We start from the raw sequence: 15,298 nt of genomic DNA on the forward strand, positions 1-15,298 counted from the left end.
ACGAATTTGACCATTTATTTGCTATGTCAAGTGGGTCTTCTTCGTCAAGGGGTGGTGGGTTGATTTCTACAAGAGTGAAGTGCAGATGTGGCGCATTTGCGGTGGTGCGAATGGCGAAAAGTGGTGATAACGCAGGGATGCGGTGGTGCGAATGGCGAAAAGTGGTGATAACGCAGGGATGAAGTTCTTTGGCTGCCCTAATTGGCCTGTGAGTTTAATTTTTCACTCATATACAATTATTGTGTGGAATTATATGAATTAGGGTTTGTGATTTCAATTGAATTGGGGGTTTTACTTTTGCAGGTTGGTGATTGTGGGTTTTTCCAGTGGGTTAATGTCACAAATGGAATTGATGCTGATTTGCGATTTAAGCTCTTTGAAAAAGACACTACTCTTGCTGAGAAGGAGATGGAAGTTGATTTCATGAAAGAGAAATTGAAGGTTGTTGAGAAGAAATTAGACATGAAGACAGAGGAGTTGAATGATACTAAAATGGAGCTCTCCCACACTAGGATTGAACTAATGAAGGCTACAAGAAATGAAAAAAATTTCTCAGTTGCACTGTTTGTGTCTTGGATTTTCTTTGCAATGTTTCTAGTTTATTTGAAAGCTTGAACTTTAGGATGTAATGGTTATGGTGGATTTATTTAGGGGTAATGTTAGGTGTTGTTTATTAGTGACCTTACCAATGTAATGTATTATTCTCAAGTAATGAATAAATAAACAATGTTGGGAATAGCATTTCTAATTCATAATTTGCAAGTAATTGTATAGTGCAAAATATTACCATACATAGTGATTGTGTCCAAAAGATAGCATGAGTGCCAAATATTACAAGTCATTGGTTGCAAAATACACTACACATAAACATTGTTTGCAAATTATGAGACAACACAACAATGTCACCCAAAAGTTGATGAAAACAGAGTTTTACAGCTATGCCTAAGTGAGACAGCCATACTGGGTTGGCTGATGCAGGGTTGAGGTCTGGCTGGACTGACTCATCTGGAACCAAGCCATTGTTGATGTGTGTCCTGGCCTTGCAGCATTTCCAGTTGCCCCTGACCTTGACCTTGTTGATCTCACCTGCCTTGTTGTCTGCAAACAGGGCAAAGCATAGAACATCAGAAAATTGGACAAAGTAGTTAAAAAAAAAAGATACAAACTTGTACACTTACTGAAGTTATTACAGATCCATCAGGTGCAAACAACACACCTACACCAACAGGTTGCTGGTTCCTGCCCCTACCTCTGCCCCTTCCCCTTCCTCTTGCTCCAATAGCTCCCCTTGCAGCACCAACCCCCCTTGCAGCACCAGCACCAGAGCTTGAGCCTGCCCTCCCACCTCTTGAACCCCTTCCCATGTGAATCATCCTGCCACCTCTACCTAGTTGAGTAGGCTGTACTGTCATTGAGTGGTGTGCAGTTGATGGTGCAGCCTGAGCAGCTGTTGTAGCTTCTGCAACTACAGGTTGCTTCTTTGGCCTCCCTCTAGGTTTCTTAGCAGGTGGGGGAGGGGGTTGCCTAGTATCTTTCTCAGGACACTTCCTTTATTATGTCCCTTGGTGTGGCATATGGAGCATGTCATTTCTACTCCATTCTTGGTGATGGTTCCAGCTTTTTTGGGATTTTCAAAAGGATCCTTGATCCTGTTCTTCCTAGGTCTCCCAGGTCCAATTTTAATTGGAGGTGGGTCAATTGGCAGGGAGACCTTAGGCCAATGCCTTTCCCCTTCACATGGAGGAATAGATCCTAGACCATACAGCAAACAACCCAAAATTTTAATTTACATACTAAGTTAACATAAAAAAGCAAATGGCAAGGTAAAAGTGAGATGTATACCTGCATAAGCTTTGAGGTAGGTTGCCTTGTGGTAGCATTCATCAACATACTGCTCAGCTTCTTGTCTGATGTAATAGATAGAAGCCACTGCATGGCAACATGGGATACCAAGCATATCCCATTTCCTGCATGTGCAGCTCCTTGTCTCTAAGTTCACTACTAGCTGATCCAAGTAGTATGTCACATTGAATAGGGTCTCAGAAGATGGCATGACCTCACACTCAGCTGCCTTTTGCTTTTCAATTTCCAACTTTGCTTGAATTCTTGGGCAAAGCATTGTTGTGGCTTTCATCATTTGCTGCCTCTTCATCACTAGCCTCTGCATCAAAGCAGTTCTGATGTCTTCTAGGCAATACAACAAGTGCTTTGTCCTAGCTTGAATGATATAGCCATTAAAAGTCTCAGCAATGTTACTTGTAATGGCATCTGTTTTGATGTCAGGTTTCAGGAATGCCCTACAAAACAGCTTAGGGTTGTAGCCAATGAAAGCATTCATGGCATCCTCATTCACCTTTCCTAACTTCTCAAGGTTCTCCTCATAGTCAGCCATGCTGTATGCTTTGGCTATCCTCCAAAAAAGCAGTTTCAGTTCATCTCCCCTATATGTCTTGTGCCAATGTGCAAAGATATGTCTTGCACAATGCTTGTGCTCTGCATTTGGCAGCACAGCTGACACTCCATGCAAGATGCTCTGTACAGCAAGTAGGGGTTAGACATGTATAAATAAAAGAAACTAATGCAAGTAAGCAAATTAAAGCCAAAGATCAAACCTGATGCTCATCTGAGATGATTGCCATGCCTTCCCCATCTTCTAGATCCAGAGTACTCTGCATTTGCTTGAAGAACCACTCCCAACTGTCATTGTTCTCACCTTCAACAATGGCCCAACAAACAGGGTACATCTGGTCATTGCTGTCTCTTCCCACAGCTGACAGAAGCTGACCCCCCAAGAAGGTCTTTATGAAGCAAGCATCTACTGCAAGCACCTTCCTACAACCCTCCTGCCACCCCACCTTCACCCCTTCAAAGAATATAAAGAGCCTCTTAAAGATTGGAGGCTCTTTGTCAGAATCTGTCACTAACTCCAACCTAGTGCCAGGGCTGGTTCTATGCAATGCAGCCATGTAGCTACCCAGCTTGTTGTAATGATCATGCATAGAACCATGCAACATTCTATGTGCCTGGTACTTAATCTTGTAGGCAAAATCCCTACTCACCAACATTTTAAAAGCTTTCCTCACACACTGTTGGATTTCCTTTGCAGGCCAGTGAGGCCTTGTCTTGAAAACCTCAAGGAACTGGCCAGCTACCCAACTTGACTTCAGCTGCCTATTCCTCTTCATGTTCCTCTGACACCAATGTTCCCCTCTCACAGTCTTCACAACTATACAAGCCCTTCTACTGTCCCATGAAGCATACAGATAAAAAGGGCACCCTTCTACACAGCAAACACCTGTTCTTTGTTGCCTTCCACTGTCACTCACTTTGAAATAAACATCCCTACCCTGTAGAATCCCATACTTAGCTACTGCTGCCCTAAACTCAGATCTGTTAGCAAATCTCTGCCCCACTTCCCATTTGAAAGTGGCAAAATCAGTGTGTGCAAGTGACACTGATCTGCTGGGCTTTCTTCTAACTCCTGGTTCTAACTCCTCTTCACCACTGTCAGGTGGAGTATGCACCTCATCATCACTCAGCTCATAGTCACTCTGTGGCCCAGAACCCTCACCAACCTGAGTTGATGTCCCCTCAACAACCTCAGTTGCTCTGCCCTCAACAACCTCTGTTGCTGTCCCCTCACCAACCTCAGTTGCTGTCTCTCCGTCCTTGTCTATATTCAGCCACTGAACTGTCTCCCTCTGTATTCTCCTAGCATTGTCAATTAACTTGGCAGTTGCATCTTTCACCCTTTGCCTAGCTAAACTGTACTCCTCATCATCAGTTTCTGATTCATATTCCTCATCCAATAACTCCTCCCTCTCTTCTACCTCTAAGTCATCTTACCCTTGCACCTGTTCTCCTACTTCAGCATCTAGGTCATCACCCTGCCCAGGTTCATCTTCTTCCCCAATATTATCCTCTGCATCATCACTTTCCACATTTGAGTGCACCTCCCAAAAAAAAGTTGCTAGTGCTTTCCCTTTGTCTACAGTTACCCCTTTCCCTTTGCTTGACTCTACCCCTTTCCCTTTGTCTGTAGCTGCCCTTTTCCCCTTGTTCACCTCTACTTCTGGTTCTGGTGGCTGGTAGGGTGGATCCTCTCGGTCACTCTCAGAACTAACTGTTGGAATCAGCTCATGTAAAGGAAGGGGGCTGTCAGGTCTTGCATCTTCCCATTCATAACTGTTCAACAATTCAGAGTTGATTTGTGAAGGTGAAGGAAAAGTAGGTGCTGTGGGATATGTTTTAGCCAAGTCTAAATTAGGGTTTATAACATATTTCACTTTGAGAGTACTTTGGTTTGGTACAGTATTGGTGGGTGGAATGGCAACAAAAGGAGTTAGAGCATCTTCTTTTTCATTTAATGAGCTGTCAAGGGTATTTTGGGAAGGCTCAGAAATAGTCAAGGGAGGCTGACTTTTGTTCCTTGGACTTGCTCTCACTTGTGGTCCCCTCTTCACAGGTAGTTTTTTGGTTCTCACATTTTTTGTGTTTTTTGATGAGGTAGGCTGTTTCTGTTTTGGGAAGAGTATTGGGTCATTTTGACCATGCACAACATACACATCAACAGCTCTATTATTAAGTGACACATCTATCATCTCCCTCATACTGTCATCATCATCAACTCTCCTCAACCCACCTTTCAAGCTCAGTCCTGGAACTAAGTACATAAACCCCTGTACTCTATCCTTATACTTCCCACACCTCATAACCAATTCCATCAGATAAAAAGCACACAACTGATCAGGGTTTACATTAAAGGTTCTACCTTTACCATTCATATAACACAATTCACCATTGTCAAGATGTTGAAACACTCCTCCATGCCACATTTTCAAGGTAAATTTATTTGGAGCCATACCTAATTTAAAAGCAATTGCATTACAACCAACACTACACTAAATCAAGGCAATTAGGGTTCGAATTTAAGCAGTCAAACCAACAACAACAAAACACCCAGTATCACAAACACACAACAATTCGCAGAAATGAAGCAAATATAAGTCATATCATTACTGAAATTAGTCATTTCCAAGTGTAATTAGTTAGGGTTTCACGACAATATGCATAATTTAAGCACAAATTCGGCAGAAATGAAGCAAAAGATTAGGGTTCAAACACTTACCTAAAATGGAAGTTCGACACTTTCCCAACGACTATTGGTGCTTTTCCTTCTCAGAAATCAACGATCGTCACGTTTCCCCAAGTACAATGGTGGTTGAAGCTTCAATAATGGCGTCAATTTGAGTTTTTTTTTTCGATGCTCTGTTGTACGAAATGAAGGAGTTAATGAAAAGGGAGGGAGTAGCAGAGAGAGTAATGAGAGTAGTTGGGAGGGAAAGCTGACGTGGCACTAACAAAAGAGGGAAACCTCCAACTCACAAAAAGGTGACCTTCTAATCAGGTTACAGGTAAAACGGGTGCAACGAAAATTAATCACCCCTAAAGTTGGGTGCAATAGATAATAATCAAAAGTAGGGATTAATTTGGGCAGACGGGCCAAAGTTGGGATTTATGGGAGCAATTTTTCCTATGAAAAAAGCTCTTTTCGAAAATGCACAAAATATGAGATTTTTAAAATTAGCTTATATACTTAACTGCTAACAATTAACAACTATTTACCAAACACTTTTACACAACCATCTATTTACAACCAACTAATCAAACAAGTTAATACAAACAACTAATCAAACTAGTTACGGAGTAAGGCTCTATTCTTTAGAGCTGCTCTGCTCTGTTGAGTTTTGCTTTGCTCTGCTTCAATCTGCTTTGCCATGCTCTACCTTGCTCCGCTTAAAAATAATAATTAATATTGAATTATTATAATAATAATTAATATTTAATAATAATAATAAATAAATTAATATTTAATAATTATAATAATTAATATTTAATAATAATAATAATAGTAATAATAATAATTGATTTTTTATAATAAAAATTAAAATTTAAAGATAATAATAATTATTAATCTTTAATAATAAAAATAATAAAAATTTAATATTTAATAATAATAATAAATAATTAATATTTAATAAAAATAATAAATAATTAATATTTAATAATAATAATAAATAATTAATATTTAATAATAATAAATAATTAATATTTAATAATAATAATAATAAATAATTAATATTTAATAATAATAATAATAAGTAATTAATATTTAATAATAATAATTAATATTTAATAATAATAATAATAAGTAATTAATATTTAATAATAATAATTAATATTTAATAATAATAATTAATTAATATTTAATAATAATTGTAAATAATTAATATTTAATATAATAATAAATAATTAATATTTAATAATAATAATAATAAATAATTAATATTTAACAATAATTATAATAATAATAATTAATATTTAATAATAATATATAATGATTATAATAAAAATGCGATAATAATAATAGTGATAATAGTAACAGTAACAATAATAGTAGTAGTAATAATAATAATAATAATAATAATAATAATAATAATAATAAAATCTGCTTTGCTCTGTCCAAAAACTCAAAAAGCCAGAGCCTAATACAACCAATTACCAAATAGGTTCATAAACTAGTTAAATAAATTGAAATTAAGATAGCATTTTATAAAATCATCCCACTTCCTCTCTTATCACTCCAACCAAACAAAACACAAAAATAAACAAAAATCCCATAATCAATCCCCATTATCAAACAAAAACAAAAACCCAAACTCCAAAAGGGTAACAAACTTCTCATCCACTCAAAAAAACACAATAATGTCTCTCACCATAAACAACCCCATTAATGGTGCCACTCCTCGCTTACCAATCCACCACCACCATCAACGCCAATTCCTCCCTTCATCACTTTCACTCTCTTCAAGAACATCAACCTTAACAGTAGTAGCTGCCACTGGCAAGTTCACCTCTCGAACTGGGAAATTCGACAGCAAGAACAGAAGGGGTTCTTCTACTACAACCAAGGATGATGCTGCCGCCTCCGAAGAGAAGAATGGTCTAAGAAATTTTGAGGAGAATGTTGATTTGATTGGTGATAGTGTTGATGATGATGATGAGGATGATTTGTTGCCTGAGCTTCCTGGGGATAAACCTGATTTTTGGGAGGGGCCTCAATGGGATGGTCTTGGTTTCTTTGTTCAGTATATGTGGGCTTTTGGTATTCTTTTCGCGGTAATTATCTTACTGTATCTCATCTTTTAACTATCTAAATCATTTGTCTCTAAAAGTTCGTCGTATTTTAATTATTTTAGTGGCCGAGGGAGGGTCTCTATTGTACTAAAAATTATAGTCATTACTTATATAGCTTGTGTTTGAATTTGTTTTTGGTTTTGTAGGTTTATAATATTTCGAAGATTGAATGAACTAAGATAGTTGACATTCGCGCTTAAGTGTAGTTTATGACTTTAGTTAACAGCATCAGGAATAGATTAATCATTGTTGGTGTCCATGTGATGTAGGAGGGGGTGCCAAATATTTTTATACTTAAAATAGTTACACTTAAAGTTGATGCTTGGTACTTTGTTCGAGTTCTGTCTCAAACACAAGAAATTTGTAATAACTTTGTTGCTACTCTCTTTATACTAGTAGTGTTTACGGGTTTAGTTAAGCATATTTCGATAAATGAGGTTAGGATGTTCAAGTATTTCATTTGTGTTTGGTTGAGGGAAGATTTTTACTGGGTTTTATAAGTTATCACCGTCCAAATGAAGGTATTTAGAGTAGCACACTATGTTTGTGGAATTATGTCAAAAGCTGTATAAAGGGTGATTAACAAGATGAGTCTACTAGAGCTTAATGGTGACTTGATAATTTCACTTAAATAAGATACATGATTGAGCTTGTTCACAATGGTAACTGGACCTTTTGCAATCTACATGACAAAACCATTTGTACTCCTATACTAAAGAAAATGTTTCTAAGCCTCTTGAGTCGAATCTTAACTGCCATCATTGACCTTTTGTTTCGGATTGAAATTCACGCTTTGTATGAACTTATCATTAGTGTACACTGTACAGTCTGCACACTGACAGAGAAAAGCTCAGTCTATGTTTTGCTTAAGGGAGCTTTAAAGTCAAACTTACAAAGAGTTAATTGTTGCGTCGATTTGGTCTTACCTGTGTGGAATAGTCGTAGATTGCCTTGTGTATGTGTGTGTGTGTGGGTTGGGTGGGTGGGTGGGTGGGTATGGGGGGGCTGAAGGTTTGATTGTTCTTTAATATGGGTCTTCTAAAATTTATGCTTTCCATGGTAAATTTAAGATTGAACTCATTGAAGCCATATATTGAGGACACTAGTAGGTTTATGGCTGAGAATGCACAGATAATATTCAGCTGATTGATGGTAAAGGAACAGATGATGAATTCCTAAAAGCTATCATTGTATTTCTTACTGTATTAGATTCTTAGTCTTGAGATCAAGCACTATGCAGATATACCTGTTGTCTATGCATGCTTGAATTTAGATCTGTCAATTTCGAATCACAGCACCAAATCTTCAGAACTGACTTAATGTTTGATTTGGTCTTCACAGCTGATTTCGAGTGGCATTGCTGTGGCTACCTATAATGAAGGGGCTACAGATTTTAGAGAAACTCCTGCATATAAGGAATCTATCCAATCAAAGGATCTCTTAGAAGGACCTGAGGGATCTGACGCAGACGTGTTTGAGTCTAACCCCACAGAGGAGGCTCCTGCTTTGGATTAGCAGCAAGGTATTGGAACAAAGCACTCTATACTGCAGGGCTATGAAGTTATGAAGCCCTATGAAAACATTTTATAAGTCTGGTTCACATTAATTATCTTAGCTTTAAATTTGTCTTGTATTTTTGTTGTTCTGCCATTATATATATAGACTAAGGTTACCTGTATAAGAATTAGAAGTGACAAGTTTAGAATGAAATTTTTTTCTGCTATTTTCTTTCTCAAAAGCTATCAAAGATTACTTGCAAGTTGCAACGTAGGGTTTCAGTAAATTATCTCCTTATTTTACCGGTATATATATTGTTTGAGAAAGATGTACTGGAATTAAAGAACATCTACTTTTCAGCATCCTAAACATAAATGCTTAATATTATGTGCCTGTGCGGTTGGGCATAAATTTTTTATGCTGCAGTTCTTGATTGTTGTATGGCTCAAGCAAGTGCATACAATGTACAAGAGATTGTGACCATACAATCACCAATTCCATCACTGCTGATTTTTGTTGTGAAAGCAGTAGTTGTCCTTTACTCCTTATTCAGTCGCTCAATCCGTTGTGACTTTAAAAGCCAATAGATCTGGAGGCCCCTTTTTTTGTTTTACAGCTTTTACTGAATTGTCTTTAGCTCGGAATACTATCTGATTATAATAGTTAAGTTCCATTAATCAGGCTCTAGTTTGTGTTACCTTTGCTGTTTTTCAAGCTGGACTTAATTACTGGTTTTCTCTATTTCATTTGGACCTTCTATAGGGTTTATTTTTTGTTTTTTCTATTGTATCATGAGATAATCATGTATAATTGAAACTAAACGGTAAATTCCTGTTTTTCTGCTATATTCTGTCTCAGAGTTATCGAAGATAACTGCTTTAATTGCAGACTAGATGAAATAGAAGGGGATTATTATCTTGCAAGCACAATTGCATTTGAATTTTCTTTGACAGTGGCTGTGCTTGCTGCTGTAAGTCACTGCGGTTTTGGTAAATTATCAATCAGAAACTCTTTTGAAGTTTTTTACTAAGTACTTTTTATTACTCAGTAATCGTCATTTTAGCTTTTAATGGCATTAAATCGGTATTTAGATTTTAGTTTCTAATCTTCTGGTAGGATTTGATTTTCCATTTGTAACATCTAAACTACTTTGAAAAGGTAAATTCCTGTAATGTAAATAATGGATTACTGAAATAGGATAAAACCATACAACAGACAAAGAAATACTGTCTTGCTAAAATCTCTAGCTGTAAATAAACTACTAATCAGTATATCGTCGGTTACTTCATTGACTTGCAGTCGTAATTGAAATAAATCTACAATTCTTCTGTGACTAATCTCATCAGAGTAACTTTTCTAACAGTAGAAAAATCACTGCTACTGCAATTCCCCATTGACAGCCGGCCAACTTGTAAGCTGAGCTATTCTTCAACCCAAATCTGACAGTGCTTGGCCTTGGTGCAATAGTAATGGTTGGAGCTCCTAAACAACCAGAAATTGGACGTAAATAAAAAATAACCACGAAGCGCAAAAACTTGTCATAGAACAAACTGATTGCTAAGTTGTTACAAAATCAGATTCCTTGCAGCAGAGTTAAGTTCAGAATTTTACCTGCAGCATCAGCAGTTGGATTCCTCGTGAGTGTAGCCGGAGAATTTGGTGATGTTGGAGCTGCTGATATTGCAGGAGATGGAGATCCTCCTTTCACCCAAGAAAAATTAAGCAGGTTCCAACATATTAGTTAACTACTTTGCTAAAAATATGTAAAATTTAGAAATAATAAATATGTAAAATTTAGAAATTGTTGCTGGTTCTCACATTAATGTCTACAATGATAAGGAAGCACATTGACAATACCTGAAGCTGAGCAAGTGGAAGGGTCAATCTGTGGACTGCATAGGCCAGGCAACTGAAGAGCGAGGGTGTTGTTGATAGGGAGAGAGGCCAAGGCAGTGCCGTTGAGAAAGAGGCAGAGGCAACCTCGCTCCAGGTTGTACACTTGCAGGAGGTTATTACAGCACTGAACACTTGGCCCTGGAGACTGCCCCTGCACAAATGGGGCACACGGAGCCAGTACAAGAAGGCGTGGTCCACACTCTGCCATGGTGGGGGTTGAAGGACTAGGCGGAGTTAATTGTGATTGGCTTAATGTAAGGAAGGAGATGAGGTAGAGCAATGTAGCAGTAGTGCTTTGAGTGAGGCTATTTCTGGAAAATATAGCCATTCTTCTGCCTCTTTTGTTCCTTTTTCTACTTGTTTGTGCTTCTAGGTTTAGATTAAGATGGACATCGTACTCATGGTGCTACGATTTGGCTTAATATATAGAGGAGGTAAGAAGTAAATGCATGAGTAGTGTGAGTAGTAACATGCCTGTTGTGTGTTACACCCACATGCATCTCTTATTTTTCTCCCTGCAACAAACCTTGAAAGTACTATCTGTGATATTAAGCTTCTGACCTCTCCAAAAAACAAAAAAATGGCATGAACTAATCTTATGAATGATGAACCAACTGACCATTGGTGTTAGTATTTTGACCAAGGATTCATCCAATCAACATACAAGTTCCGAAACACTTCCATTATTCCTTCAATTGGAATTATTTTGAAATTATTTAACCATATGTTAAAAAAAAAAAAAAAAAAAAAAAAGTGAGAGCTTTTTTGCATTTAAACTCTTTTTTTTTTTTTTTTTTTTTTTTTTTTTTTTTTTTTTTTTTTTTAAATAAAAAAATCACAAGGATTAAGGTCAAGTTAGAGTCCTCCTCTGCTTCATTTTCAGTAATGCATTTCATGCTTAATTTTGCACTGACCATTTATCTCTATTTCCGTCAATAAAATGTAATGTTATTGATAGAATATACGATAGATATTCAAGCTATTCTGTTATAGTAGGAGATATATTTTGTGAATATTTGTAAATATCTTTTGAGATTCCTAATGTGATTAGGACTCACGATTGTAACCCTATATATATTGATTAATGGAATACACTCCAATCTGAGGAGTTTTGAGTATCTAACATGGTATCACAGCTTTAGGTTACGATCTAGCTTCCTCAAATTATTTTATTTTTTTTTAGCCGCCATCTTTGTCCTCTTTCCACGGAATTTTCTTCATTAGTGCCCCTGCAAGTATTCTTCCACCATCATTAATTGTTTAGTTTATCAGTTAATTCCCTGTCTCGATTCTTTTCTTTTGTTTTAGTTTTTGGTGCGCCTAACTACTTGCTGCCACTAATACCATGGCCAAAGATGACGACCCAGTCTCATCCTCTTCTTCTAATTATCACCCTGCTTTAGGTGTTAACAATATCAAGAACGTTTTTCCTCTTATTCTTGATCGAGATAACGTCCAATATTCCAATTGGGTTGAACTATTTGAGTGTCATACACACGCGTATAATGTTCTTGATCATATTGACCCTAAAACAACTAAACCGACAGATATATCGGATGAGATGTGGAAACGACTTGCCTCCATTGTCAAGAACTGGATTTATGGCACAATCTCTAAGGATTTGCTTGAAACAGTTATAGAAAAAGGAGCTACGGCTCAACAGATTTGGGACAAACTCAAGGCAATTTTTCAAGATAATTAAACTACTCGGGCGGTTTATCTTGAGAATCAGTTCAACCAACTTCATCTGTCAAAATTCCCGGACATCTCTGCGTACTGTAGGGAATTGAAAAACTTGAAGGATCAATTAGCCAATGTTGATCAACCCGTATTGGAGCAAAAACTCGTAATTCGACTAGTTTCAGGGCTAGTGAATACAGACTTTGATACAGTTGCTGCAATGATCCAACAAACCTCTCCACTGCCCTCCTTTGAGACAGCAAGGTCACGTTTACTCCTTGAAGAGTCGCGGCGTGCCAATGACTCATCTTCTCAAGCATCTTCTTTCGTGGCCCAATCAAGCAACACAGCCGGTTCAACTACCTCTCAACAGCAACAGGCGGTGCCGCCCGGACAGGGTGGCAACTCGGGTGGCCGGGGTCGTGGTCGCGGCTGAGGTCGTGGCAAGGGTCGTGGCAAAGGGTCACCACAACAGCAGCAACAATCTCAGCAGCAACAAAATGCTCCGCAATGAGGCACACCTCCTCAATGGAACAGCCCAACAAATCAGGCCCAACAAGCTCCTCTCCAATGGGGGCAGGCTCCTTACCCGTACCCTCAGCAATGGGCTGGGCCACGCCCTGCGTAGCAGCCACGGCCCCAGCAGGCTTATTATTCTGGGCCACCTCAACAATCTCAACCGGTCTTCTCTAATTCAAGCTCGGAGTATGGTCCGACCATGACACCGACGGAGCTAGGCAATGCTTTTGCAACTATGGGATTTCAAAATTATGATCCATCGTGGTACATGGATTCCGGAGCCACTTCCCACATGACAAACAATGCCGGTAATCTCTTACCCCTTTTTAATTTAAGCACATCTAATTATATTCAAGTTGGTAACGGTCAACACATTCCAATTACGGGTTATGGTCATTCTACTGTTGCTAATAAATCTCTTTCATTACGTGATGTTTATTTAGCTCCCCAAATTATCAAAAAATCTAATTTCTGTTAGAAAATTTACTTCTGATAATTCTGTATCAATAGAGTTTGATCCTAATGGTTTTTCTGTGAAGGATCTACGAACGGGGAATCTAATAACCAGATGCAATAGTACCGGGGACCTATATCCTGTGACCACAACACCGTCAGCTTGTCTAGCCACCTCTCTTACAGCTTTGTCTCCAACCACATGGCACAACCGCTTAGGACATCTTGGATCACCCACCTTTAATTTTCTTAGGAGTAAAAATTTGATTGATTGTAATAAGGAGCTTGACTCCACTTCTTGCATAGGTTGTCAATTAGGAAAACATACTCGTTTGCCGTTTTATAATTCCAATAGCACCACTTATTCTGCTTTTGATATTATTCATGCCGATTTGTGGACTTCTCCAGTACGTAGTGACAAAGGTCACAAATATTATTTAGTGCTTTTGGATGATTATACTCATTATGTGTGGACTATTCCTCTTGTGTACAAGTCTCAAGCCTTTCAAACCTTTCTCAATTTTCGACAATATGTTTTAACTCAATTTGAACGTCCTATAAAATCCTTTCAAAGTGATCATGGTCGAGAGTTTGATAACGACCCATTCAAATTATTTTGTGTCAAAAATGGATTGGTTTTTCGCTTCTCATGTCCACACACATCCTCTCAAAATGGCAAAACCGAACGCATGATTCGAACACTTAACAATGTTAAGCGTACTATATTGTTTCATGCTTCTCTTCCTCCGTCGTTTTGGCATCATGCCTTGGAAACGGCCACTTATCTCCTAAACATACTTCCTACTAAAACTCTTAATCAAATTACTCCAGCTGAAGCTTTATTTGGGGTTGTTCCGTCCTATAGTCATCTTAGAGTTTTTGGGTGTCTTTGCTTCCCAAACTTATCGGCCACCATGCCTCACAAGCTTGCACCTCGCTCCATTCCATGTGTCTTCTTAGGCTACCCTTCCGACCATAGGGGATATAGGTGTTTGGATATCAACACTAATAAAATCATAATTTCTCGCCATGTCACTTTCGATGAACAAACTTTTCCGTTTAAGAACATCACCAATTTTAAATCGAATGATTATGATTTTCTAGCCTTAGATGATCCATCACCATTATTGCAACATTACCATTTGCAAACCCACATGCGTCAAACAGGCCGGCCCACACCACAGCAACATCCAGTTGGGCTGCAACCCTTGCTGCCACAAAGCAGCCCATCTGTCGCTGGTAATCCAGCGGGCCAGACAGAAACTGAGCTGGGCAGCCCACCTCACCCAGCGTCCGCTGGATCACCAACGGCCCATCAGCCCAGAACCGAGCCAAACACTCCCCTGAGCCCACCGAATCAGCCCAGCAGCCCTATACAACCCAACCCACCTCATTCTCCATGCAACACACTCACATACACACCCCCTCCACTTCGTGGCATACCTCAAATAATTCCTACTTCACCACTACCCTTATCTCCACAAATGCAGACTAGGTCCAAGCATGGGATTTCCAAACCAAATCCAAAATATGGCTTATCCGCCATTATCCGCTCCCCGCTTCCCAAAAATCACAAACAAGCCCTTTCCGACCCAAATTGGAATGCTGCGATGCGTGATGAATATAGTGCTTTAATTGAAACGGGGACATGGGAATTGGTTCCTAGGCCTACAGGGGTGAACATTGTTAATTGTATGTGGTTATATCGTCACAAATTGAAAGCTAATGGTGATCTTGAAAGACACAAAGCTCGTTTAGTTTGTGATGGCAGGTCTCAGATTGAAGGTGTCGACTGTGATGAGACGTTCAGTCCGGTTGTTAAGCCGACTACTATTCGAACAGTGTTGAGTTTGGCTATGGCTCGTAAGTGGTCTATTCATCAACTTGATGTCAAAAATGCCTTTTTACATGGTGATTTAAAAGAGTGTGTTTATATGCATCAACCCCCTGGTTTTGTTGATAAGAGATTTCCAGGCTATGTTTGCAGACTTCGCAAGGCTCTATATGGCCTCAAGCAAGCTCCGAGAGCTTGGTACCAGCGATTTTCTAATTATCT

General features: G+C 38.5%; 3 protein-coding genes across 3 annotated transcripts; 2 read left to right on the forward strand and 1 right to left on the reverse strand.

The window, feature by feature from the left end:
- Positions 1-6,658: 6,658 nt before the first annotated feature.
- LOC145567471 (uncharacterized) lies at positions 6,659-8,920 on the forward strand. The gene is made up of 2 exons (XM_081626762.1): positions 6,659-7,179; positions 8,539-8,920. The coding sequence occupies exons 1-2, from the start codon at positions 6,766-6,768 to the stop codon at positions 8,710-8,712; spliced, it is 588 nt and encodes a 195-aa protein (XP_081482888.1). The 5' UTR covers positions 6,659-6,765; the 3' UTR covers positions 8,713-8,920.
- Positions 8,921-10,036: 1,116 nt separating this feature from the next.
- Positions 10,037-10,918, reverse strand: LOC145566410 (non-specific lipid transfer protein GPI-anchored 10-like). The gene is made up of 3 exons (XM_081625839.1): positions 10,552-10,918; positions 10,306-10,395; positions 10,037-10,176 (listed from the first exon to the last, which is right to left on the reverse strand). Exons 1-3 carry the CDS (start codon positions 10,916-10,918, stop codon positions 10,037-10,039), a joined length of 597 nt encoding a protein of 198 aa, XP_081481965.1.
- Positions 10,919-11,935: 1,017 nt separating this feature from the next.
- Positions 11,936-12,706, forward strand: LOC145566411 (uncharacterized). The gene is made up of 2 exons (XM_081625840.1): positions 11,936-12,271; positions 12,392-12,706. Exons 1-2 carry the CDS (start codon positions 11,936-11,938, stop codon positions 12,704-12,706), a joined length of 651 nt encoding a protein of 216 aa, XP_081481966.1.
- Positions 12,707-15,298: the final 2,592 nt, after the last annotated feature.

The sequence above is a fragment of the Chenopodium album genome, chromosome 11, assembly GCF_948465745.1.
Source record: "Chenopodium album chromosome 11, dcCheAlbu1.1, whole genome shotgun sequence".
In the NCBI taxonomy this organism is placed as follows: Eukaryota; Viridiplantae; Streptophyta; class Magnoliopsida; order Caryophyllales; family Amaranthaceae; genus Chenopodium; species Chenopodium album.